Raw genomic sequence first — 24,451 nt, 5'->3', positions numbered from 1 at the left:
TATATCCTTTAATATAGGCTCCTGCTTAGTGATTAATGCAGAAAAAATACAGGCATTGCTGTGAGCATGTGACAGAAGCCCCTAATCGGATGGCCACAAAGATACTTGGTCTTCACTGGGCTCAAAAGACAGGGAAATGTTCACAAATTTTAAGTGAATTTCAATTTGTAATTGAGTTAGTAGGAAGTACAAATGCTGACATTTGTTTCTTGCAGACAATTAAAAAGAAAAAGTGAAAACTGAACAGGTGCACATTCTAAGAGTTTTACATTGTAAGCATGGGAAGTTTCAGGGTGTGATCAAATATTCTGAAATTGATGCCATCTTTAATTGTTCTCTAAGCGCTCTGTGAACATATAACTGCTGTGAAAACAGTTTGCATAAAAGCTAAAGGGAAGACTGTACATCAAAGCCAGAAAAAAGCATAATTAAAAAATAAACATGTGCCTTCATTTTTCCATCAAAGTGCTTTTCTCAAGTAAAGAGAAAGAGGACTCAAGTAAAGTGGACCATATCTACTTGCCTTCCTCTGCTTCTGTTTAGCACTGCTGCGGGCAGTTCTGGTTCTACCCATATGTCTCAATTCATCACCACCTCCTTCCACCTTGTCTTTAGCACCACTAAAGCACCACTTTAGCACTTAAGCACCACTTCTGTAATCCCAGGATACTGTTTTGGTCCAGATCCCTCCAATGCTTTCTCATCCCCTCGCTTTATGCTGCAGCTCTGCTCCCATCCCAGCACTAACCATGCTATTTCCTCTTAGAGAAAGAAAGTGATGCGACATTTCAAAATACCTTCCTCCATTCACTTCAAGATTCAGGTTAGAACTGCCCATGTTTAATACAGCAACTTATCTCAGGATCTTCTCCCCATTCCAACCCTGCTGCTGTGCTGTAATGGCAAGCTTCTTCGCACAGGAGACAGCCTCTCTGCAGTTTTTGCTGTCAGCAACAACTATCATGCCATTCTCAACCTAAAGCACTTTTCTTTTAATTCTTGCTCTATCATGGATTCTTTAACAAAGCATATATTCAACAAGGCACATGGGTTTCTTTGTTCTTTGCATCACAGACCCTAAGCCAAATCACATTTATTTTTGTAGCATTCATGTTCTGGCTCTAAATCATGCTTCCAGAGGACACCCAAGGAATCTCAGCAGGTTACTGCTGGAGATTTTCCTAGTAGATTAAATTAAAAACAACTTCCATAGCAGCAATGAGGGTCCACCCCTCTACTGCTCCAGTAAAAATTTGCACCCAAAGGACAATTTTCTGCAGCATCTGGGGAAGCAGAACAAGATACTCCATGAAATCTCCTCTAGCAATTTGGCCAGTGCCAATGTAATTTATGTGGAAGGCAACCGAGTGATCCTGTGATGAATGCCAGTAAAGGGCAGACAGACAATCTTCCCCAGTTTCTCAATAAATATTTAACAGCAGATGCTGCTAAGAAGGTTTCATATTACTAAGGCTTCATTACTTTTACACAACATGCTACAGGCCATTTCCTGGAATATGTAAAGTACTATACTAAATAATTAAAATGAGATTGTCCTCTTCAAAATAAGCCAGACAGATACACTTGGTGATTCAGCTACAGGATTTTCTTGGGTGTGTTTGCATACTCACTATCTTGCAAAATTTTATCATTCATAAACAGCTTCTCACAGCCATTAGGATGGATTATTTATTCATACTTGTGCATCTATTTCAGGTTCTAACTGCAATACAAAAACATACACAAAACATTTTTAATGTACTAAAGCAGGGCACCTAACCAGGCCTCCACCCACAGATCACATTATCTATAGAGAACATGGACCTCCCAAGGTATCTTCTTGACATCAAACAACAATTAGCAAGGCTGTATTGTTTTGTGACTGCTTTTCCTCAGAGATCACCCCTTTCCCTGCCCTGAGTGGCATCTGCCTGACTACAAAGCAAGGAGCTGTCCTTGGCAATGGGATCCCTGCATCTTGTGCTTCAAAACATGCCCCTTTCAGAACCATCGGAACAACCTTATTTAAGCAAAGGATAAATCTGCTTAGAAGAGATGATGGTCCAAACCATTCCAATCTCACTAATGCCAGTAATTCCACTGGCTTCAAAAAACACTGCTCTGAAATGGCTGGAACTACAAACAGATGCAAACTGAGAAAAATCTGGCCAACATTCTGTTGCAGGCAAGGCACCCCTCTGTACAATGTATACATGTACACCAGTGCCAGTGGTACCTCAAAAGACAGGATGGACAATTTCCACTCTGCTTTCATCACCTTGAAGACATGGCACTATTTCACACTTCTAATGAATAAGTAAGTTGGAAGATGTTAGAAAGAATAAAATCCAATAGGCATTACACAGGAAAATCTGTTCTTAAATCAGTATACAGAATAAAAACAGAACATCATTAACTTCCTTAATTAAAAGGTTATACAATACTACTGCATCTACTGTGGTCACATTCAGAAAGGAGAAGAATTTTGAGATGAGAAAATTAGTAACATCAAGTACAAAACCCTAATACTACAGAACTGAAAAGCAAGTGTTACTTCAGATAGACTAATTGCAGATGACATATAATGACATATTTTTCACTTTAGTATCACATTGCCATGTGATTTAATATCTTTTGCCATCTGCTTTAAACAAAGGCAGTGTTACTCCCAAGAGGAAAAAATACTTCCCTTGTGATTCACTTGCAGCAAGAATCCCACAGATACTAATATCTTACGGCAGAGTATGAAACTCAGTGTTTTATGGTACAAAGTGGAGACAGATTTTCTGTTATCACTTGCAGCGTTATGATCTTCCTCTTCCTATTACAACATGACTTAGAACCTGGTGTGATGATGTTACTCAGTTATGTATTCTTATATATTTCCTTTTCACTTTATTCAAATAATAAAGTTGAGCACGAAGTGGGCTGTTGGCTTATCTATGCAGCTACCCATGCAAAGAGCAGAAGAAATACGTTGTATGCAAACGGCAGCTACTTAAACTGGGATTAAACACATGTTCCCAGATTTACATTTACTCAATTAAAAGAAACAAAAAGTTTAAAATAGATCAACTTCATATCTGCATGGGAGGCTTTCTGAAAACCCTGGACATACATAGTCATGTCATCCTCTACTCTTAAGAGTTTCCCTGTTTCTCAGGTCAAAGAATTGGGGAATTCATTCTTTATGCAGAGCAAAAAACTAAAAAGGAGCCACTAACAAAAATGCTGTAGAATACAGTAGAAAACAAGCTCATAATAGGCAAAAAAACATCTTTCCATGTGATTCTACAGGCAATAGAGGGTTGATATGTTTTTGCTACAAAGGATGCTGCTGAAACAGGAGACCAGTAAAACATACTGTATAGCATATAATTATGTTTCGGTTCAAAGAATGAGTGAACCCAGAGTATTCAAAACGAGCTCATACTACAGTAGTATTACAGAAATTAACTGACAATGGTCACATATGCAGAACTGTGATGACATTTTTTTCTAAATTTTAGTCATTATTTAACAGGTTCCCACTGATGAAAGTCATCTTATTCAACAATGTCCTCCATATGGGATCCCATCAACCACCTACAGTGCTAGCAGTAATAGCTATGCTTATCTGAATAAGGCCCTGAGTTACTGTGCTCCAGCTCTTGCCAAAATCCTGTGCTGACTTGGAACCACGGGAAAACAGCTTGTACATTTTCAGATGGCTTTTAACGCTGTAATACAAAGCATCTTTCATGAGATTTTTATCACATTTCCATCAGCTTTACATTGTACAACTTCTGAGATCAACAGCTGTGTCTCATACAAAGACAACAAGAAAAGAAACAAGTCTATGCGGCACCATTCTCCACTTCACTGCAACAAATTCAAATGCTTCTATACTATGTCATTAGGCTATAACTAATGTCTAGATAGACAAAAACAGTGTGTCATTCTAAAACTTAACTAAAATATTATCAATGGGAAAATAAAGGAACCTCATCCAAAGTTTTAAGAACAGGTCTGACAGAGCAATCAGCATTAGCACAATCTACCTTTAAGAACAGGAAAGAAATGTAAAGGTTAAAGATGACACTATACATTGTTTCTGGAATTGGTTTAGGTTTTTGTTTTTCCTATTGTGAATTAAATACGTTACAACTCTAGAAACCATTTTTTTTTCAATAAATGGATTCTTCTTCTAAAATCAAATTATCTCATTTACTTAAATGAATACATGCATAGATTTTCAAACAATACAATAGCAAAAGTTTGGAAAAAAAAAAACTCCCAAAATTAAGTTTCCCTGTAGTTTTCCAGATCTATCATTTTTCAGCTGTATTTCAGTAAATACAAGATCTGAGTAATTTAAAAAAAAAAGAAGAAATTGAAGAAAAGAAAGGTAATACTATTTACTATAATACTATTTACTATAATGCTGTTTACTTCAAAGCTTAAATGAATTAAAATTGCATTGATTCCTGAAAAATCAAAGAGGTGAATCCATAGGTAACTAACTCCAGCTAGTTAACCTGACATGACAATTAAATGCAAGATGTAGTTTATTCAGTTCTCAGTCTGATCTGACACAAAACCTATACTTCCCCAATTCCTAATTAGCTGAAGTGTTTGTCTTCTTTCATGCAGATAATTTCATAACCATTAGTGTAAAGCATTAACACATTTTTCTTTCAATCATATTTTCCTCCTGTTGACTGACACACCTTTTCTAGTGAGTGTACTCGTGCCAGTTTCAGCTTTGTGGGAACTTGCCCCAAGGTCTTCAGTAAAGTTCACTCCCATACACATAAAGCAATCATACATAATCATGTAAAGACGCATGTCTTACCTTAGAAAATATGAATGGAAAATTATGCACTGGAGGAATGTAGCTATTTCCATTTAAACTGCACAGTATTTAACATATAGTTGAATATAGCATGATTAACTCCACAGCAAGATGCTCAGGTGGTGTTTCTCATTAAATAATTTACAGGGTTTTTTTTTGTTGTTGTTTTTTGTTGTTGTTTTTTTTTTACAGACCAGACCTCTTACAGGATGACTACTAATTCTAAGGAAATTAATCAAAAGAAAGAAATTCAATATGTGTACTGAACACACAAAATTATTATATACAAGATCTGGATATGTATGTCACCAAAACACTGCTATTTCCAGTAAGCCATACTCGGTATTTTTTTTTCTTAGTTCCATTTTAGCTTCTTATTTAGGACTGGTTTGGAAAAGATGATCATGACAAACACAGAGCTGGCTGAAAAATGCAGGAAAAAAATGTGTTGATGTTTTATTGACATGAAAATATCAAAAGTTTCAACTAACATTAAAATTCTTTCTAGTTTTTCCCTCATTGTAGCCCTACTGGCTCCCCTTCACAGCAACCAGAGTTGACTTTATGCTGCAGAGGAGTAAGGAAGAAAAGCCACAATGTACTTCTTAAACTTTGCTTAACTCTCAGTGGAAAAAGCATGCTCGAATAGCAACATAAATGTATCTGCTTCCTAGTATGAAATGTTTGTGCTATTCAGCTTGATTCCCATTGCTTAGGAATAAGTGATTTACTTCCCTCCCATATGCAGAGCTTGCTGGAGCTTCAGATGCCATCTGTCATTCAGGAGGAAGCTCAGCATTTTTCTCATTCCTTGTTCCCCATACGGCAGCTCCAGATGCATGATAGAAGCAAGCTTGAATCATGCAGACTCATGCACTGCATTATCAGAGCACAACATACTTGTCCTCCAGATCACGAATGTGACTGTGGAATGTGATGGTGCATCCCTCAAGCAGGAAGGCTCCCTTTCTTGCCTGCTCTAGCAGTGCACTGGGGCCTTCACAACACCACCCGCACCACCAAGATGCCACAAGAATTTGCTGTGCTGCTTTGCCAATAATGCACTGTGACACAGCCAAGGAATCAGCTGCAGGTTTTACAGACCTGACTTTGCCAGAGAGATTTTAGCCTTCCTGATGCTCCTGCCACTCAGGCAGGTGTGTAGCCAGCACTGCTCCCCAGGCTGCTGGGGCTACACCAGCGCCCTGTTACCAGAAAGGCATCTTTACACAGAGAAGCACCACAAGCTCATCTGAGAATCAGTGCGATTACATTGGTTCAAAAAAGTTTAATTAAACTAGACACTCTCATGTGGGCTTAATGTAGAGAGTATCCTGGGCAGCTTGCATCTGAACACATGCCAGTGCAAGCTAATCCACTTTTGAGAGGTTTAAACCCACGTGATCCTCTTCGAATTTGGACTAGCTTAGCTAACCTGTTACTAAAATGACAGCTTCATTCAAACAAGAACAAGTTTCACCAGACTAATTATTTAGGCATTTTTAGAAATACTCATCTCTTTCACTAATCAGCTTGGTTTGCTAATTGGGGTGATGAGAAGAGTCAGCTTTGAATATAAGACGCTTTTCTGGCAATCTCTATACTAAGAATGATGCTACTGTAAAGCTGTAGTGGATGCCTGCTTAAATCCTTACAAGGAGTACTAATGAGCAAGCTCCTTAACCAAGGACTTCCCTATTTGTTTGACCTAAGAATATTAAAACCACTGTACCCGTGTATGTTTTTAACGTCTGATCCTACTTAGTTCCGCTGTTAACTGGTCTTTGCTGTGACCTGAGTAGTCTGCAGCTGACACAGGGACAGAAGTCATTGCACACTATCAGCTCAGAAAGATGGGAGCAAGTCAGTTGCAATCTTGATTTGCCATGTGCCACCTGTATCTCTTGGTTATGCAGGAAAAACCCACCAGGTCATTTCAGCTACTAAACCAAAATACGCCATTGTCTGTAATGATTTCTAGATGCTCTGTTTTTATATGCTCTTCTACAGCTTTCATCATAATGAATGAATGAAGAGGCCACATAAGATCAAAGCTAGACAGTGCAACAGGACAGATAAACAAATTAGGGTTTCTCATTAATATGATCTTAAGTCATTCAGGAATTTTCAATGCAGTGCAATGCTAAGACAGAATACCTTTATGCCAACAAAGAAAAGGGACACTTTTTTTTTTTTTTTGCAAAAGCTCTCTATACTTGTGTTCTGTTCTACGCATTTTCTCAGCTACCCTCAGCAAGACTGTAAAATGGCATGCAACTGTTTTAGCAAAACTGATTACTTTCTCTGCTGCCAAACTGCCTTCCTTCCTAGGACTATTCTTTCTGCCCATACTACTTGTTAACTAAATACAGCATTAATTACCATTATTAAAAGCATCCTTGTTGTTTTTGCAGGAGAAAGACATCTGCTGGTAAGGGCCAGTGGATTTCCACAGTTCATTGGTCAATGTTGATTGGTAAGAAGTATCCACCCTGAGGTCCAACTGATTTTCACGAGTCCTTGCCATATCCAAACTTGAGATGCCCAGCTTATACACACCATCCTCATAAATAAGAGAAGAATCTGGTCTGTCGAGGCCACTTAGAGACACATGTACTACAGCTTCGTTTAAGTAGAATGCATTTTCACCATGCAAGCTATCCAACTGATCATGTCCCACTATCTGCAGAAAAAAAATGTAAGAAGGAAAAAATAAAACAGTATTTTCACCTTCACAGAGCACCAGAAAAACCCTAATGCCAGGATACCTTCAGGATACATTAAGCCAGAGAGAAATGAGAATTCATAGCATATAGTCATTTAGTTTCCCATGCACTCAGGAACGAACAGCTATAATTGGGTATATCTTGTTTTGGCTCCTCTCAAAACACAGCAGTTCTCAATAACAATGTCTGGCCATCCAAAAACAGCTGGCTTAGAGAGACGGCAAAAAAACTGGGCTGGCTCTCAACCTCCCTGCCCTAGCTCTGCTACTCAGGTATTGGAAAATGCAGAACAGAGACAAGGCTGGAGCACATTCAGGTCTAATAGTTCATTTGAAATTAAAATACATGTGAGATAGTCTTACACATAACACAGTGTCTTAGATGAAACAGCACGTTAAGAACTACTTAAAGCCTGTGGGTCTTTAACACTCAGCATTTCATTGTTTTGCCTTTCTGCCTGTAACATCCTGGCCATCCCTGCATCTGGCTGTCATCCTTTAACTTCCTCTCCTCAGAAGACTTCACAAGTCCTATTCATTAATCATCAAAAGCTGATGGCTAAGTTCAGCTTTTATTTTTTTGCCAAATAAGTTAAAGTTTTATCACAAGCTATACTATTACACAGTGCCTTCATTGTTTGAGTTGTTCGAGCAATATATGGAAAAGTCATGTTCACAAGTACAGTCACAAAAGCTGGATGAAAAGGTCAGAGGCCAATTCTTTATCTCCTCGTTCAGATACAAGCTTAGAGACTGAACGGTCACTCCCTGTTACGGGTCAGCTGCTAGCTGAAAAACTAGGGAAGTGATGACCTGAAGAAAGGCTCTACAATTTTTATTGTGAAAATGAAAACCTGAGGTGAAAAGAGGCTGCTGGAGTGAGCAGGCTTGGAATCCAGGTGACTTGTTTTGATTTTCAGGCACTTTAGAAAACAGTAATGGAATCAAGACTCTACCCAATGGGGCAAGAGCTGAGTGTAATCAGCCTACTTCCTGCATACTTAACTGCAAGAACAACTATTTTCAGTATGAGATGCTTAAGCAGTCTCAGAGCTGCTTTATACTGCATCACCTAATAATGACCATCTTCCAAGCAATTTCACTGTCCAGGCTGGAGCCACATACCAAGGTCATTCCCTTAGGAATGCTTGTTTCAGGGGAGCAATATGGCTGATGCTGGACCTGATAGAAAGAGCTTCACTGGAACCAGGCTATTCTCACTCCTGGAGCAGTTTCTGCTTTTCACTGGGACAATGCTGTTGTCCAGGAGCAAGGAGAGTACCTGAGAACTCTTCACTAAAAATATTTCATGCCTCAAGCATCACAATATTATTATTTTCTACAAGAAGCAAGCACCTTGCCAGAAGGTGGCAAACACACTGGTAATGCAGAATAAAACACAATTTTTCATCTCTTCGATTAATACTCATCAGTTTGACTGTAGCTCCCGCAGGGCTCAAAGGTCAAAGTAAGCCCCTGAATATGTGTGAACCACACACTCCCTCATGGCACTACCAGCCAACAGAAGCCCTGACATGGTAGACCATTTGACAGGGAACATCTCTACAGCTCTGCAGCCCGGCCGTAGTTACGGCAGAGAGAAACATACCTCATCCCTCTCTGAGGGCAGCAACAGGCTGCTTTGGAGACCATGCTTCCAGTGCCAGAGGAGCTTCTTCCGAACTTTGATACTGTCCCTTTTTTTCTCCAACATTTTCTGCCCCTCACGCAGCCTCTCCAGGCTCTGTTGGAACTCCTGCAACTGCATTGCCAGCCCCTGGCGGCTCTTCTCCAGCAGTTCCTCTTGGCAGCTGCAGGCCTGCTCCCGCTGCCCCAGTAGGCCTGCCCTCACCTCCTGCTCTTGCTGCCACTGCTCACATTCACGCAGCCAGCACTGCTGCTCTTGCTGGAACTGCTGCTGGAGTTTGCTGATGTTTGCCAGTTCCTCCCTTTGTTTTTCTGAATTACGGTATTTTTCTTGTTCTAGGAAGAGAGGTATCTGAGAACTATGGCCACGACTGGTCTTCTCATTCTCTTGTAGGAGTAATCTATGAAGCTCTCTGTGGCTGTCCTGGATAGCTAATGCTGCCTAGACACCGCAATGAAATCAAACACAAATGTTTAAATATTAGCATCCATGCATTTCTGTATTTATGTTTAAAAGCATTACATAAAAATGAAAACTCTGTGTTCATGCCTAAACCAAGCAACGTATCTGAAAGCATGCAACCATTTCAAGCATCTTTTATGAGGCTCCTGATTTGCAGCTCTTGTTATAATATATAATGTTTATGCTACAGCTGTGTGCCTCAGTTACAGTTGGGGTCTTGATCTGACAGATGATGTTAAGACACAGGAAAAACAGTCTTTCATGGTTAAAGAGTGCATTAAAGCATTGGCTTAGGGAATGCAACACTCAGCAAAGTATTCCTACTACAGATTTGGTGTACAGAGACAAAAAACCACTGCTTCCAGTGCAGTTCACACAAGACATAAGGGTCTCCTTGTTAATCTGCAGCAGTTTAGTCCTACTAACATCAGTCCTACAAACATCTGCCAACACATCCAGGTCATCTTACTTCTTGCATGCACCTGACCCATGCCAGCAGAAATTGGCAGGGTAGTTTTGGTTTGAAACTTCAGTAGTTTCTTTTACAACCAAGAGCATTATATGACATCCTTCACAACGATGTTGAGACATGGTTTGCATTAAATATTGTGATGGTATCACAAAATAAACTGATGAGATCTAAAAGAAAAGCAAGAAAGTCCTAGGCCTACTGATGTGCTTAGTGCACAGTTGGTCTTTGAGAACTGACGTGGGAATCTACTTATGTAGACATTCCCAGAGAATTCCCTCAGCACAAATGCCCCAAGCCGTCCACTCTAGGAGGAGTCTTCAGCTTTACACAGTGTGCAGTTCCCACTTTTCTTGGCTCATTCCCCAGTACTAGGTCAGTTTTGCTGCTTTGTAAACAGGGCAATGATAGGATTCTTTGTTTGATTCTCTGTACCTATGCTGCCAGCATACACAAGCTTTCATGGTCAGAACCATAAGGCATGATCCTGACCCTACTTTACTGCCACCTGTGCCACAGCTATCTGTTTTTCAATTTTTCCAAAACTCTTCCTGATTTAGATGATTTTTATTTCACTTTTGTATTGCTTCCAATTGATTTCTAATCCTGAAGTTTTCAGGAGTGCTAAGAAATACATTAATTTCAATGTTTAAAAGTTAAAAATATGGAAATTAAACATTTTAAAATTAATCTTCAAAACTGCACGTAAGGAAAAATAATTTATAATTTTCTAGCCAAAAAGAGCCAAGCGCTTCAGACTAAGGCTCTACAGAATAAAACAATAATGATCTGATTTTGAAATATCTATAAGAGGTTGGTTGGCCACCTAAGTGGCCTAGGTGTGGTCTGAAGTCACCAGGACAACATTCTAAACAAAATCCTTACATTCATCAGTATTTTGAACTATAATTTTAGAAATCAGTACATGAAATGACACCAATTCAATCTAAGCTATCATCTTACTTCTTCCCTAGACGTTTGGACTGTACATACTTCCTTTCAAGGAGGGAAGTAATCTCTAAGCATTATTCAGTTCTTAAATGAACATACCACTGATATAGAATAAAAATGTATGGTAAGACAGCTTGTACAACAGTCAGCAGAGCTAAGTATCCGCTGACATAACATCTAAAAGTAGCGCAAAATGAAAACAAGCCTTAAGAAGTAAATGACTAAAACTAATTATTCTACAAAGTTGACTGTGGAATAGTCACCTGTATGCTGTACAAGAGACGAGTTAGATTCTGGATTGCTTGTACAATCTAGAAAAGAAAAGAGAAGGATTTTCAACTGTTTGTTCACTCTCAACTAACCACATTATGTCTGGGGTACAAATCAACTCACCTCTGTCCCTGTAGATCCTGGGAAACTCATACTTCCTCCCTAAAATAAACACATGCTGCTTAAAAGTAGTTCTTAACTTTACAATTGTATCATCTTGGTAATTATTTCTGTACTAGTGGAGACATCCACATTGTTAATATATGCAGAGCTGAGTCAAACCTTTCTGTGAGTAGGTGAAAAAAGACAGAAGCAATAACCTGTGAAGACTAATAATTCATCAACACTGGAGTTTCCGTGGAAATCACTAGAGATCGTAAGCACAACTGTAAAAACAAAAATATTTCATCCACAGTTTTAATCCTCTTGTGACCAACACTACATAGAAAAGGCATTTCCATTCACTCTTTGTTTACCTGACAATTCTGAAATACAGTAAGCAGACTTCTGTGTATTGAGCAGAGTGGGTTTAGGTTACTTCTAGTAGGTTGAAACAGCTCAAGACTCTTCAGAAATCAAGGCATGAATACTAAAAGACGCTGATGGCAGTTAAGGTAGAGGGTTAGAGAGTGAGTGCTTTTGGTGTGCAGGGAGCTAGGCAAGGGCTGTGTGGCTGCTGTGCTCTGGGAAACCTAACAGCGTCAGGGCTGCTGCCCACAGAAGTTAGGCTTGCTGTTCTCAGGCCAGGCTCAGCCACTTTGCACTTTCCATCCTTTTTCTTACAAAGCTTTTTAAATTTATGGGGTGAAGCCACCCATAATTCTTTCTGCACAAAAAACAGCTCCTCTGAGAAAGATAAGGTGAAACAGTGGAGAAATAAAACACAATTCTTTCTGAGGCTATTCTGGAAAGACTTCCTGTATAATTTGTTACTTTTTTTTTTTATTTGGGGGAGGGGGAGTGGAAGAGGGTTTGGGGAATATTTGATTGTTCTCTGATTCTCCATAAGTTCTCTTCTGAGCCCATTTCCCATCACATAGCACAGCAGCTGCTCTATTTCACTGCAGTAACCGGAAATGAAAACAATAAAGTCCAAGCCCTCAAACACAATGAAGATGTTGTGGAAAGGGAGCATCAGGTGCTGCATTTCCTCCAGCCCTTTAATTCTCCATCATCTTACTTCAGTATTTCCATATCCGCATCTTCACCTCCTTCTCCACTTCCTACTGCAGTCGCAAACCAAACAATTCACACTGCCACCAGACACAGAGGATATCATGCAGAACCTATATAATGTCTGAGCTGACACAAAGTAACTTGGCCCTTCTGCACAGGGCTGCTAAGATGGGCAAAAGGCAGGCAAGAGGAGGAGCGTGAAAAAGCAAGGGGAGGAGAAGATGCAGGCAAGGCAAGGAAGACTGTATGAAGGAAGACACAAAGACTGAACAGAGGTATGGGATCAACTCTACCCTTTTTTCATTTTTATAAAGCCTGTTTAATTTAATAAAGGAGATGTGCAGAAAGATTAAAGGCTCAGCTGGCTTTGGCATGGCTAAAAGGCAGCAAGTGGCTAACTCAAGCACCTGTTGTCATCTCCTCAAGGCAGCTGGGTAGCACCATTTGAGGAATGGACATGGTCTGGACATAGGCCTGGGCATTCTGCGCTAGGTGCTCCTGCTTCAATGGGAGTTGGTCCAGATGGACCCAGAGGTCCCTGCCAACCTCATCCATTCTATACTTACACAATGGAAGGAAGAGTAAAAGGAAGGTTTAACTGAGTTACCTACAGATATAAAAGCATCACAACACTAACAACTTCAATATAAGTCCTTTAAACCCAGTTAGGTCAGAATCAATATATTCATCTGCTTAACCCATGCTGTAATCTAACACCACCTCCCTGCCACTCTTCCCTCTTTGTTAAGAGCAATGACAAGCAGCAGAAATGTGGATATTCAGATCCTGGTGCAGGCTATGTGTTCCTCAGGCAACCACTTGGAGATGCAATTACAAAGCAGGAGTAGGGGGGTGAGATGGTGACCACCTACCACTTCTACCCACTTGGCACCCAAGTATTGTGTGGGAAACGGACTTGCTTCTGATGCACCTAACCCCAGAGCTGGGGGCTTTCACTCTGGCTTTCTGGGACTCTGCCCATGCTAGCTGCCTAAGCCCAGTGCTGCCATCCCACAACCTGAGAAGCCCTTTCACGTTTTGTTTGCTCGTTCTGCCACCTCCTGGCGAATCTGATTTTGACACAGTTAGATGTGACACGACTGCTGTCGAGATCAGAAGACTGAAGTGGGATGGAAGAGCTTACTCGAGACCCTCTAGATCCACTGATGCTCCAGGGCTAGCTTCAGAGTCTGATGAGGCTGTTCAGGGCCTTCTCCAGTCAAATCCCGGAAATCTCCAAAGGTGGAGGCTCCACACCATCTCTGGGTGACTTTCTGCTTCTTGATTACCCTTCTCTTGTGATTTTTTTCCTTATGTAGTCAGAATTTTCCTTGCTTCGATCTGTAATCTTTGATACTAATCATCTTGCTGCGTACCTCTAAGAAAAATATGTCTCTGTCTTCCCTGTAACCCCAATGGCATTTTTTTAATGCGGGACTACTGGAACTTTTCAAAATGTAGATATGAACCCCCCACCCAGCCACCATTTATTAGGTTATTTTATTTTATTTCATTTCCCTTAACTTTTGTAACTCCTTACTTGGAATCATCCTTCATTGTCTTTTTCATGCACATTTTTAACGCTGCTCTTCTAAAAGTCTTTTAGGTAAGACGACATAAAGATGAACATGAGGCAAGGTTTATACGGAAATAAGTATATTAGAGTTGTATAGAAAGACCAAGAAAAAACAAGGTTTGGTTTCAGGCACACACTCTCTTTCAGATCTGATGTAGACAATACCCTAATGCTATGCTATCTCCTTTTCTAGCAAACTTTTCATTTCATGTCCTGTGCCTTCTATTCTAGTCTCTCCGTTTTATTGCTTTTGTGGTCTAAGCCTTCTATAATTATACTTCCATTTATTTCACATTAATTCAAACTGCTCTCGCTCTAGCACTCCTTCCTGCTCCCTTATATTTGCCAGTTATAATTCTGATCAGAACTGACTTGATTCTGCTTTTTCCCAAGATTTGTTTAAGAGTTACAGGACTTTGAAAAACAGGCAGTTTCTCTTCTATTCACTAATTACTCCATTTTGTTTTAATTCAAAATTCTAAAGCAAGCTGGTGTTAAGGCAATCCATCCCATTTTATATGCTTGCTCTCAGGATGAAGATCTTCCAATGAATACGTCTTCCTTGCATTAGCTGATGCCTCTCTCATTGCAGAATACCTTCATCATCCTGTGAACAGGAGGAACTATCAGCTCCTCATTGATGAATGTATTGACTGATGACAGCAGAGAACCAGGCTCTCAAGTGGTCCATATGAAACTGTGGCTGCCACACACCCACTGCTCTGCAAGCCTGGCAGGAAAACTGTTCTGAGTTTGGATTTTTTATGGTTGTTCTTACAAATTCACTGTTAATTGCAGTGAAGTCTACTAACCTGAATTATCTGGACTTAGATGAAACATGCCTATCCCATGCTTTAGATTTCAGAATAATTTTTAGATATCCCATGAAAAAGTGTACAGCACTTACATTCCCAGTGCCCAGAGAGATAAGAGCAACATGAAAAAGACACCAGTTACAATACCTTATACTCCACACTAGTATCAGAAATTTCCTTTTCAGTAGGGCAAGCACACAGATCAACTTCAGGTGATTCTGCAACTTCCTTCATTTCTGCATCTAACAAATAAGACCCCAAAAGGGTGCAAGAGAAAGGCATCAAAGCATATTCTGACTGCAGAAACAAAGTGTACACTTTTTTACAGCTACTCATAGGATGTTGTAAACATCTAATGATGAAGGATTCTAGGCTGGGGAAAAGCATATTAAAAGCCAGGATGGCACAAGTGGGACAATCTTACCTTAAAAATTGCATTTCAATTATGAAATATTTTAAAATATAGCCATATTACTAAATATGCTCTGCAGCTATGGCTTGTACCACACTTCATTTGTCTTTTTTTTTTTTTTTTTTGCAAGAACATTATGTGTACCTTCTACAGTTGAAAGAACCAGAATATCAATCCCACTAGCAAGCTGGTTTCCATGCTTTCTGTCAAGAATTGGCTGCCAGAAAAAGGCCTACACAGCAATATATATTTGCTGCAGAGCTGAGCAACAAAGACTAGAAATCATATAAATTTTATGTATGAAAATTCACAAATTGGACTCAATAATGCTTATTGCAGACATATATTATGGAAAAACTGCAATGTATGCAAACATCCATTTACTTCAGTAAAGTTATATGACAATTTACTCTGTTTGCCCAGAGACAACTTTTATTACATATTTCTCTACTGATTCTGCCACAGACTGATAGAACTTTCGAAAAAGAAATCCTGTATCAATTACTTCAGCAATCTGAACACATAAAAACATCAATTTTTACTCACCCCCAGGGAAAGTTTCCAAGATTTCACTGGCACTAAGTCTGTGTTTCAAACTTAATTCCTCCGTACTTTCCTCTGACGATATGACTGTTTCATTCACTTGTGATGATGTGACAGCAACATGGAGACTCTCAACTAGGGAAAATATGAACAGCTACTGAGGTCCTTCAAATTGGTCCTTTATGCAAAAATTAATGACGATGAATTGTAGAATAATTTAGTCTGGAAGGGGTATTCAGTGCTCCCTAAAGTTATCCTTTTCCACTGTGGTTTACTGCTAAGAGTCTGCTGTTAGCTCAGGGAGTTGCATTATTGAAGCAATTCTATACACATTGCTGTAAACTTGTTAACATGAGAAGAAAAGATATCATAAACAATAACACTGGAATGAAAGAAAGTGAAAGTTAAGAGTGGGTAGAATCAAGTGTGTCAGTATCGATGGCCACTTTAGATAAAATGACATTTATAATTTTATCACTGCCTTATATTCACCACCCAAAGACAAATTTCTATCAGTAACATTGTTCTCTGAGTTTCAAATGATGATGGAGGTCAACCTTTCATGTTATTAGTTGAAATGTGGTTATTTGCCCACAGTTCTCTCTAGGTAACCCTATAATATTGAAATTCTTGTAAAAGAGCGTATTGCCTATGTTGAATATGGTTCTGTTTATCAGGACAAATTTCAGCTGAGTTTAACAGGAATTTAAACTTCCAAATAGACAAGACACCCACAATTATTATTCCTCTCATTCCTTCAGAGGACTGCACTACAGACAGTACAAGACTATCCACTCTCTGATAGCGTGCAGAAAAATGTGGCTCCCACAGTAACTATGGCAGGCACTTCTTTGGAAAATTTGCCAAAATTATCTGTTTGGTTTGTGTATGACCCTACAGGATTCTGATCTGTCATCAAATCAACAAACTCAAGTGAAGATAAGGAACCAGATGCTGTATCATACTGTATCCAAGGAGATACTTCACAAGGCTGTACTGCAAGGAAGCCTATTATCGAAACATTCTTCAAATGAAATCTAACACCATGGTCCGGCCTACTTATAATAAGATGTCATTCACTAAACATATCCCCACTAAACATATCTTACACTCTCCTTTGTGTTCTTTACCAACTTTTGGCATAGCCAACCCTTGAGAATTGGAAGAACTGTAGCACAAAGTAACATGACTATACTATATTACTTTGAAATATCTGCCCATATGGCAGTTGAAGAGCGACCACTGTACACTTCCCATTAAAACTCACCTTCTCTGAGTGCCGCTACCAGCAATGAAGCAGCCTGTGGAGTTTCTCCATAATCAGGTTTGATAAGGAGGTGAGATTCTACGTGAACATCTTCAAATCCACTCACATTTACTAGCTCTGTATAGATATGCAACTTGTCTTCCAAGCAACTGCAGATTTCCTGGTCCTGGTTATTCAGTGATTCTGTCAGCCAAAATTGAACACCGTATTAGTATTTCTTATCCTGCAGGTAAAGCACATTCCAGATATACACTTCTAATCTTTACACCATACAGACATTTGAGCTCAGCAACAGACTTGTTCAATGTCTTTTGTAAGTGGCCAGGAACTGAATTAATCCATAGTCTGTTCTGATGAAAGCTGGAAGACACTGGGCCACTGCCTTACTCCAGGGACATGGCTTTGGCTGTACTCTGGAGCATTTCTGCTGAACTAACAATAGGCAGTGCTGGAAAAGGACTTGCTCAGGCCAGCAAAAGACATACTGACTCGGTGTGTCACTGTCAAAGAAGACCATCTGCTCTCTGTAGAGGATGCCTTCCCCTGTGGTTTTCCCTAGGCAGGACACTGCTGAAATTTCTGTGCTTGCAGTAGTAAAAAGATGTGGAAATTGTGCACAAGTAAGCCAAGGAAATAAAATTCAACTCAACATTTTCAAATAAAAATAAAAGCAAGAAAAAATAAAATGTGTCCTGGTTTCAGTTGATTTTCTTCCTAGTGACTGATAAGATACTCTGTTTTTGCTTTAGAAGAAAAACAAAACTGAGAATACACCAATAATTCAGGTGTTGCTCAGCAGTGCCGCACAGATCCAAGGTCATTTCAGTTTTACTTCATCTCATACTGTCCAGACACTTGGGCTGGGGTCACAAGGACCTTGGCTGAGACAGAACCAGGACAGCTGAATTAAACTAGCCAAAGGGATGTTCCATCATGTTACAAAACTATAAAACTCTGAAGGAGGCATAACTTGCCCTTGGTGAACCCATGTTGGTTACCATCGGTCACCGCATCTTCATTTTCCACATGCTTTAGTAGGGCCTTAAGAAGGATATATGCTCCAGGCATAGAAGCGAGACTGACTGACCTGTAGTTCCCTAGATCTTCTTTCTTCCCCTTCTTGCAAATGGGGGCTATGTTTCCCCTTTTCCAAACAGTGAAAATTTCACCAAACTGCCATGACCCTTCAAATATAATGGACAGCAGTTTGGCATTTTCATCCACCAGTTCCCTCAGAACCCGAGGGTGGATTTCTTTGGGTCCCATGGACTTGCGTACCTTCAGGTTCTTCAGATAGTCTCAAACCTGATCTTCACTCATAGCAAGATCATCCTTCTTCCACTTCTTACAATTACTTTCTGCAACTTGGATGGTGTGGCTAGAGCCCTTGCTGGTGCAAACTGAGGCAAAGAAGTCACTGAGCACCTCAGCTTTCTTCTTATCTCTTGTGACCAGGCGCCCAGTTTCCTTCTGGAGAATGCCCACAACTTCCTCGGACTTCCTTATATCACTGATATACCTGTAGAATTTGTTCTTCTTCCCCTTTATGTCCTTGACTAGATTTAATTCTATCTGGGCTTTAGTTTTCCTAATCTGATTCCTGGCTGTTGGGACAATTTCTCTGCAGTCATACACCAGCTTCGAGGAAAATCAAAAGACATAGTGAAATGCTAAAGACTACACTGAGAGCAATTAATGGGTGCTGGGACATTCAAACATTAGGACACACATTTAACAAAATCTACCTGCTTTGTCAACACTTGGTGATGTGCCAACTGAACTGGCCCTGCCAACTCAAAGCTCCTATATACTTTAGTGCACAAGAAAACCATGCTGGGAAAGACTGTCTAAGGAAAAGTACATCAAAGAGACTGCTTTTGCTCAACAACCTGACTGCACTTGGTGGGTAATACAGAAGAATGGGGATGTCCTGTGTGTACCTCAAAGGGATTTGGTTTTGGATGAGAACAGCCAATAACTGGAACTGTATAATGTTAACTGCTACCTAATACTGCACGTCGTTACTGCTATGGCTGCTATATGCATTATCGATGATATTACACTGAGAATGACCTTAATTAAAGAAGAATTAATTCTGACAGAATTAAAATGGCATGTTTTATGCACATACATTATCCCTCCTCCCCTGAAGGACTGTCATGATAGATAGAGCCTGAAATCACAGATTAAATGTATTCCATGGGCAATTTAGAGGGCTGACTCATAGACTACTGTAACTATATCTATGTGTATATATCAAAAGAGAAGACAGGTGATGACAATTAATATATAATATAAGGAAAGTAAAAATTGCAGTATCTGTCATGATGTACCTGGTATGGGATAAAAGGTGAATACTGTTCTGGTTTCAGCTGGGACAAAGCTGAATTTTTTTCACAGCATCTGGTATGATGCTGTGTAATACTTATAGGAGAAGAAAGTGTTGGTAACACACTGATGCTTTAGCTGTTGTTCAGCACTGCTGCACAGAGACAAACGTTTCAGTTTTTCAGCTTCCTATACTATCCTGCCAGTGAGAGGACTTGGCAGAGCACAACAAGCTGGGAGGGTACAGACCAGGGCAGCTGACATAAATTGGTCAAAGGGATATTCCATACCACAAGACATTTCTGAAGGGTGAAACTGAAGGGAGTTGGCTAGGAAGCAGCTGGTGCTCAAGGACTCTCTGGGCATCAGTCAACAGGTAGTGAGCAATTGTGTTGTGCATCACTTGTTTTGTAAATATGTGTATACATAATTACCATTAACTTCCTTTTCAGCCTTAGTAAATACTTTTTATCTCAACCTACAAGTTCTACATTTTTTTCCAATTCTCTCCTCCATTCCACTGTGACTCTGCTTACTAAACCATTCTGAACCCATCAGACAATATATACATGTTATTCATTCATCCTAACCTCTCAGGACATGGGAGCTCTCAGAGTGGCATGTAAGTTACCGCACCTTGACATTTCTGAATTTTGTATGCTTTAGCCTCAGCGATACGTCTGTCCTCATCAAATTTACCCATTTTTCCTTCTTGTTCCTCTGGACAACTTTAAAAAGGAAGCAAAATTAGATAAAGTAATATCTGAACATACATTCATTTTCAGTACAGGGTTGCATTCATAATAAACTACAAAATACCAACTAATTTTGGAATAGACTATAAGCATGACATTCGCTCGCTTCTATAAAAAGCAGTAGCTGGACATAAACAAGACTGAAGGATTCCTTTTTAATCCTGGCAAGGCTGTAAGTCTATGGCGCTTAGCATAAGTCTCACATCCAAAAAGCAATGCTTTCCCTGCCATACCTAAAGAACAAATACCAAGGTAAGACTGAGGATTTACCCCAAACGAAAGCATGGGCATTTGCAAGATTCAAGAAAGCATCCAGTGCCAAAGGCAAAAGTGAGGGAAGCTTAAAATGACAGGTAAGGAAAACTGAGAGGCGCAGGAAAGGTCTATTGGTTCAGTGAGAAATTAGAACTAACATGGCAAGTTTGACAGAACCGATTATGAGGTTTTGGGGTCTCTGAAACTAAACTTCACAGGACAGATCCAGGGCAACAAAGAATGGAAAGCACACTGCCACAAATATCCAAATGACCTCCTTTACACTTCAGACTACCCATATCAAAACAAAAGCTTTTCTCTCTACCTTTCAACTGCATCTTGAATATGCCTCATCCAGCTGTTACGCTCCTCTCTGGAGTTCATATGAACTTCATACATTTCAGGTCCCGCAGTTGAGGCACTGATCAGAAACATCCCCCTTTCTTCGTTGGCTACTTCTCTTACAATGAGCTTCTGAAGAGAGATGACTGAAGGCTTTTGGTCCTGGGAAGAACAGTCACACACAAAAATAAATGTCTCTCAAAAAATACCATACTTTGAAAAGAGCAAAGTTTTGCAGTTGATTGAAATAATTCCCATCCTGGTATATTCAGCCTATCAGTATTCCCACCAAGCGTAAGGGTGCTAGAGTTGAGTTTTCAGACATTTTATTTAACTATTTTGTTAAATACTTTATAGTATTCATGTACGTAAAGCACTGCGTATGTGCTAAAAATAAATATCAGAGGCTCAGCGACACTGAGACACTTTGTTTATATAGTTTGAGTTTAGTCCATGACCTTTCATGCATTTAATGTGTTTACTATTACACTTGCAGTCAATATTATTGTTCTGTTTTGGTTTGGTTTACAGAAGCAGAGGTTACAATTTAATTTGGTTAAGTGAAAGAGCTTGTTCTGCTTTCTAGCTTCATAATCAGATGAGGCACGTCACTAAACCTCCTTCTGTTGTTTTCATCTCTCCTCTCAAAAAAAAAACAGTTTTGAAAAGAATATTAACCTTCCACACGTTGGTATATTACTGTTCAGAATATATTATCAGTATTAAAGAAGTAAAAAAGTATATGAGAATATCCAAGAAAATAATCTAACTCTTGAGTAGTACACAAAAATCTAATATACATATTCACACGTATGACAATATACTTACAACAGCTGCAAAAATGTACTTCTGATCTTTTTCTTGTAAGAACAGCAGCATATCAGTTAGAAGCAGAGCTAGGGTATCTCAAAATGAGAAAAGGAAAAGAATATTTTTTAATTAAAATATTACAGTTACGCTTAACTTCTTTTTTTATCTTTGAAAAAGAAGGAACTCTGGTTAGTAAGTAACTCACAGAATCCTAGTAAGCTAAACAAGAAATACCTGCATTACCCTATGTTTTGCACAAAGCAAAAACAGCAAGCCATCACTTCAACCCTCCTGGGAAAGAGCACACTTTCTGCTATCCACCCTCCAGCAGCACAGTGCAAAAGCACTGGCCCACAGAAAGAATAAACTCTCACTCAAATGCCTCCACAACTTCCCTAAGCTTTCAAAGACAGGCTAGTAAAGAGCACTCTGCACAAGTTTTGTTTCACCCACACTTAAACATATACTCACAGCTCAATATTATACTAATGAAAAAAATTCTGGAATAACAGTGAGCACACAGGCTTGTAAAGCTGTAAAACAAATATTAGTTAAGTTTCAAGAAAAACAAAACAAAACAAAACCAACATGTGAAAATCATACTCTGGGCTTGAATGTGAAAATTGGGTTCCAGCCAAATGTAGCTTCAAGATTTCTTTTCTACTGTCTATGTCCACGTAACACTACAGAACAGTACATGATGGTCAATGCTGTGAACAATATAAATGTACAAGAACGTGCATCGTGGGATGAAACTGCAAACTGTAGGAAAGTGGACTGGAGGAGGAAATGCAACTGACAGTGGAATATGAAAAGTACAGTTTCACAGAATCACATAATCACAGAATTGTAGGGGTTGGAAGGGACCTCTAGAGATCATCTAGTCCAACCCCCCTGCCTCTGAGACACCAGGCACCCAAGTTTAGTATGCAAGCTTGTTATTTTAAATATACAAGGCATTATCTATATACGGCAGCAGCTTCTGGAACTACTATTCTAGCAATTAGTTGAATACTGTCAGTACCATTCCCTCAGAAATTTGTATTTGCAACATATTGTAATAAAATATCTTCACTCTTAAACCAAACAATCTCTATATGTTATTAGTAGAGGACTTCAGTGCTAGGATGGAATACCTTTGAAACGACCAGTAGCTGTTTTCCAGAACACTAAGCCTTCATGGAGAAGTATCCTCTCTTTCCTCATCAAGTCTTGCTTCCTAAAAATGTGTCCACTTTTCAGTTTTGTATATGTTTTGTTTTCAGTCCGGTTGAGAATTTCCATCAGTTTTTGCCTTTTCTCATATTCATTAACTTTCAAATCTACTGCTGCAATCATGTCCTTAATTAAACGAAGGGCTCTGCATAGGTCTTTATGCTCTTCTGTTTGTTCTGTATGAAACAAAACAGAAACACTATGACAGTAACTGACATCTTCAAGAGAATATTATCGTTACTATCTGGGAACTAATAAAAATAATGGATAAAATTGAGAAATCTATAATTTTACCTTGAACCTGGCAACCAATTTACTAGAGACACTGCAGGTATTTGCCTTTGATTTACCCATTAAAAGATGACAGACACCTCAGATTTACTCACTAGTCAAAACTACACGCTGAATATTTCTGACCTATTTACGAGCTGCTAGAATTTACTTTCTTTTTTTAGGATCTAAGCAAATCATATAGTATATTACTCTTCTGGCTGAGAGTTAAAACAGGACGTCAAGGACAAAACATTTACATGTGGATATGCAGCTTTTTACAACTCTAATTTATAGTCCATGTTAGGGGCAATATCTGTAAGCTAATAGCATTTATAAATTGCTCTACAAAACTGCAGGATAATTAAAGCTTTGTTTGAAAAGCTGAAAAGTAATTTACAAAGCAATTGCCTAACCTTGCAAGACACTTGATCAGAATTCATTTCAAAGACACACAGAACGTGCTTGAATTAGTTCACATCCTTTGTTCAATATCTTCCATTAAAATGTGTTATTTTGGGCTTACAGGACTTACCTGGCTGGAATATTGGAGACTCTCATATCCTAACCTTGGCAAAGTCTTCACATACCAGACACACTGTTCGGGCAATATCTGCCTGAACAGTAGATACTTTCATTACTCTGGTTCTGCACAGATCAGTGAATTTCATCCTTTGAATACACTGTTAATAGTACATATTCCTTTCATTAGAACATACTACAATTCCAGACATGAAACAAGGTTATATTCACCTTTTGTGTATTGTAATATCCTTTCAACTAGAACAGGGTATTTGGTGATTCGCTGGGTGACAAGCAGAATGCACTCGGGGATTCCTCGTCGGCGTGCCAACAAGTTGCTGCTCCTGAGCTGCACAGACACAAATACATACCCTCAAAAGTAAATTCGTATTAAAGCAGAAGCTGACTTAATAACAAATATGATCTCAGTGTGTTAGAATAAATTAAAATAACATGTTCGTTATCTGAACTATCCCCAAGTTAAAAGCTGCTGTCCAGATGCCAAAGCTTTCAAAAAACTGAATGAAAAATGTGATTATGGATTTATCAGCTTTCTCATGAAGAAGGAAAATACTTGCCTTATTTATTAGAAATTAAAAATGAGTTAATGAATATAATTTCAATCCTAAATTTAAAGTGAGAACAACACAGTGATCATACTCCTGTGGAAACTTACTTTAATAAAATTCTGGAACTTCTTGTTTTGCTGCAACTCCTTGAAGAGATTAACAGCTTCTTTCTGATGGCTGCAAAACTCTCCATATATTTTCTTCATTTTAGTTGCATTTTCTTCTGAAAACTGAATA

General features: G+C 39.2%; 1 protein-coding gene across 1 annotated transcript in view; it reads right to left on the bottom strand.

The window, feature by feature from the left end:
- The window catches only part of ARHGEF28 (Rho guanine nucleotide exchange factor 28), a 58,195-nt gene that overhangs the window by 7,962 nt on the left and 25,782 nt on the right, over positions 1-24,451 (bottom strand). The window contains exons 16-28 of the mRNA XM_065744212.1: positions 24,322-24,444; positions 23,877-23,994; positions 22,775-23,029; positions 21,657-21,733; positions 20,812-20,990; positions 20,113-20,204; positions 17,149-17,331; positions 15,885-16,016; positions 15,074-15,168; positions 11,483-11,521; positions 11,353-11,400; positions 9,169-9,648; positions 7,217-7,517 (exon numbers count right to left, since the gene is read on the bottom strand). Of these exons, the coding sequence (XP_065600284.1) occupies positions 7,217-7,517; positions 9,169-9,648; positions 11,353-11,400; positions 11,483-11,521; positions 15,074-15,168; positions 15,885-16,016; positions 17,149-17,331; positions 20,113-20,204; positions 20,812-20,990; positions 21,657-21,733; positions 22,775-23,029; positions 23,877-23,994; positions 24,322-24,444 (2,122 nt within the window). The remainder of the gene's footprint in view (positions 1-7,216; positions 7,518-9,168; positions 9,649-11,352; positions 11,401-11,482; positions 11,522-15,073; positions 15,169-15,884; positions 16,017-17,148; positions 17,332-20,112; positions 20,205-20,811; positions 20,991-21,656; positions 21,734-22,774; positions 23,030-23,876; positions 23,995-24,321; positions 24,445-24,451) is intronic.

This window comes from Cyrtonyx montezumae, unplaced genomic scaffold (genome assembly GCF_038088225.1).
Source record: "Cyrtonyx montezumae isolate F1298 unplaced genomic scaffold, pur_monq_1.0 scaffold_30, whole genome shotgun sequence".
NCBI classification, from domain to species: domain Eukaryota; kingdom Metazoa; phylum Chordata; class Aves; order Galliformes; family Odontophoridae; genus Cyrtonyx; species Cyrtonyx montezumae.
This window is presented reverse-complemented; position numbering and strand designations above follow the sequence as displayed.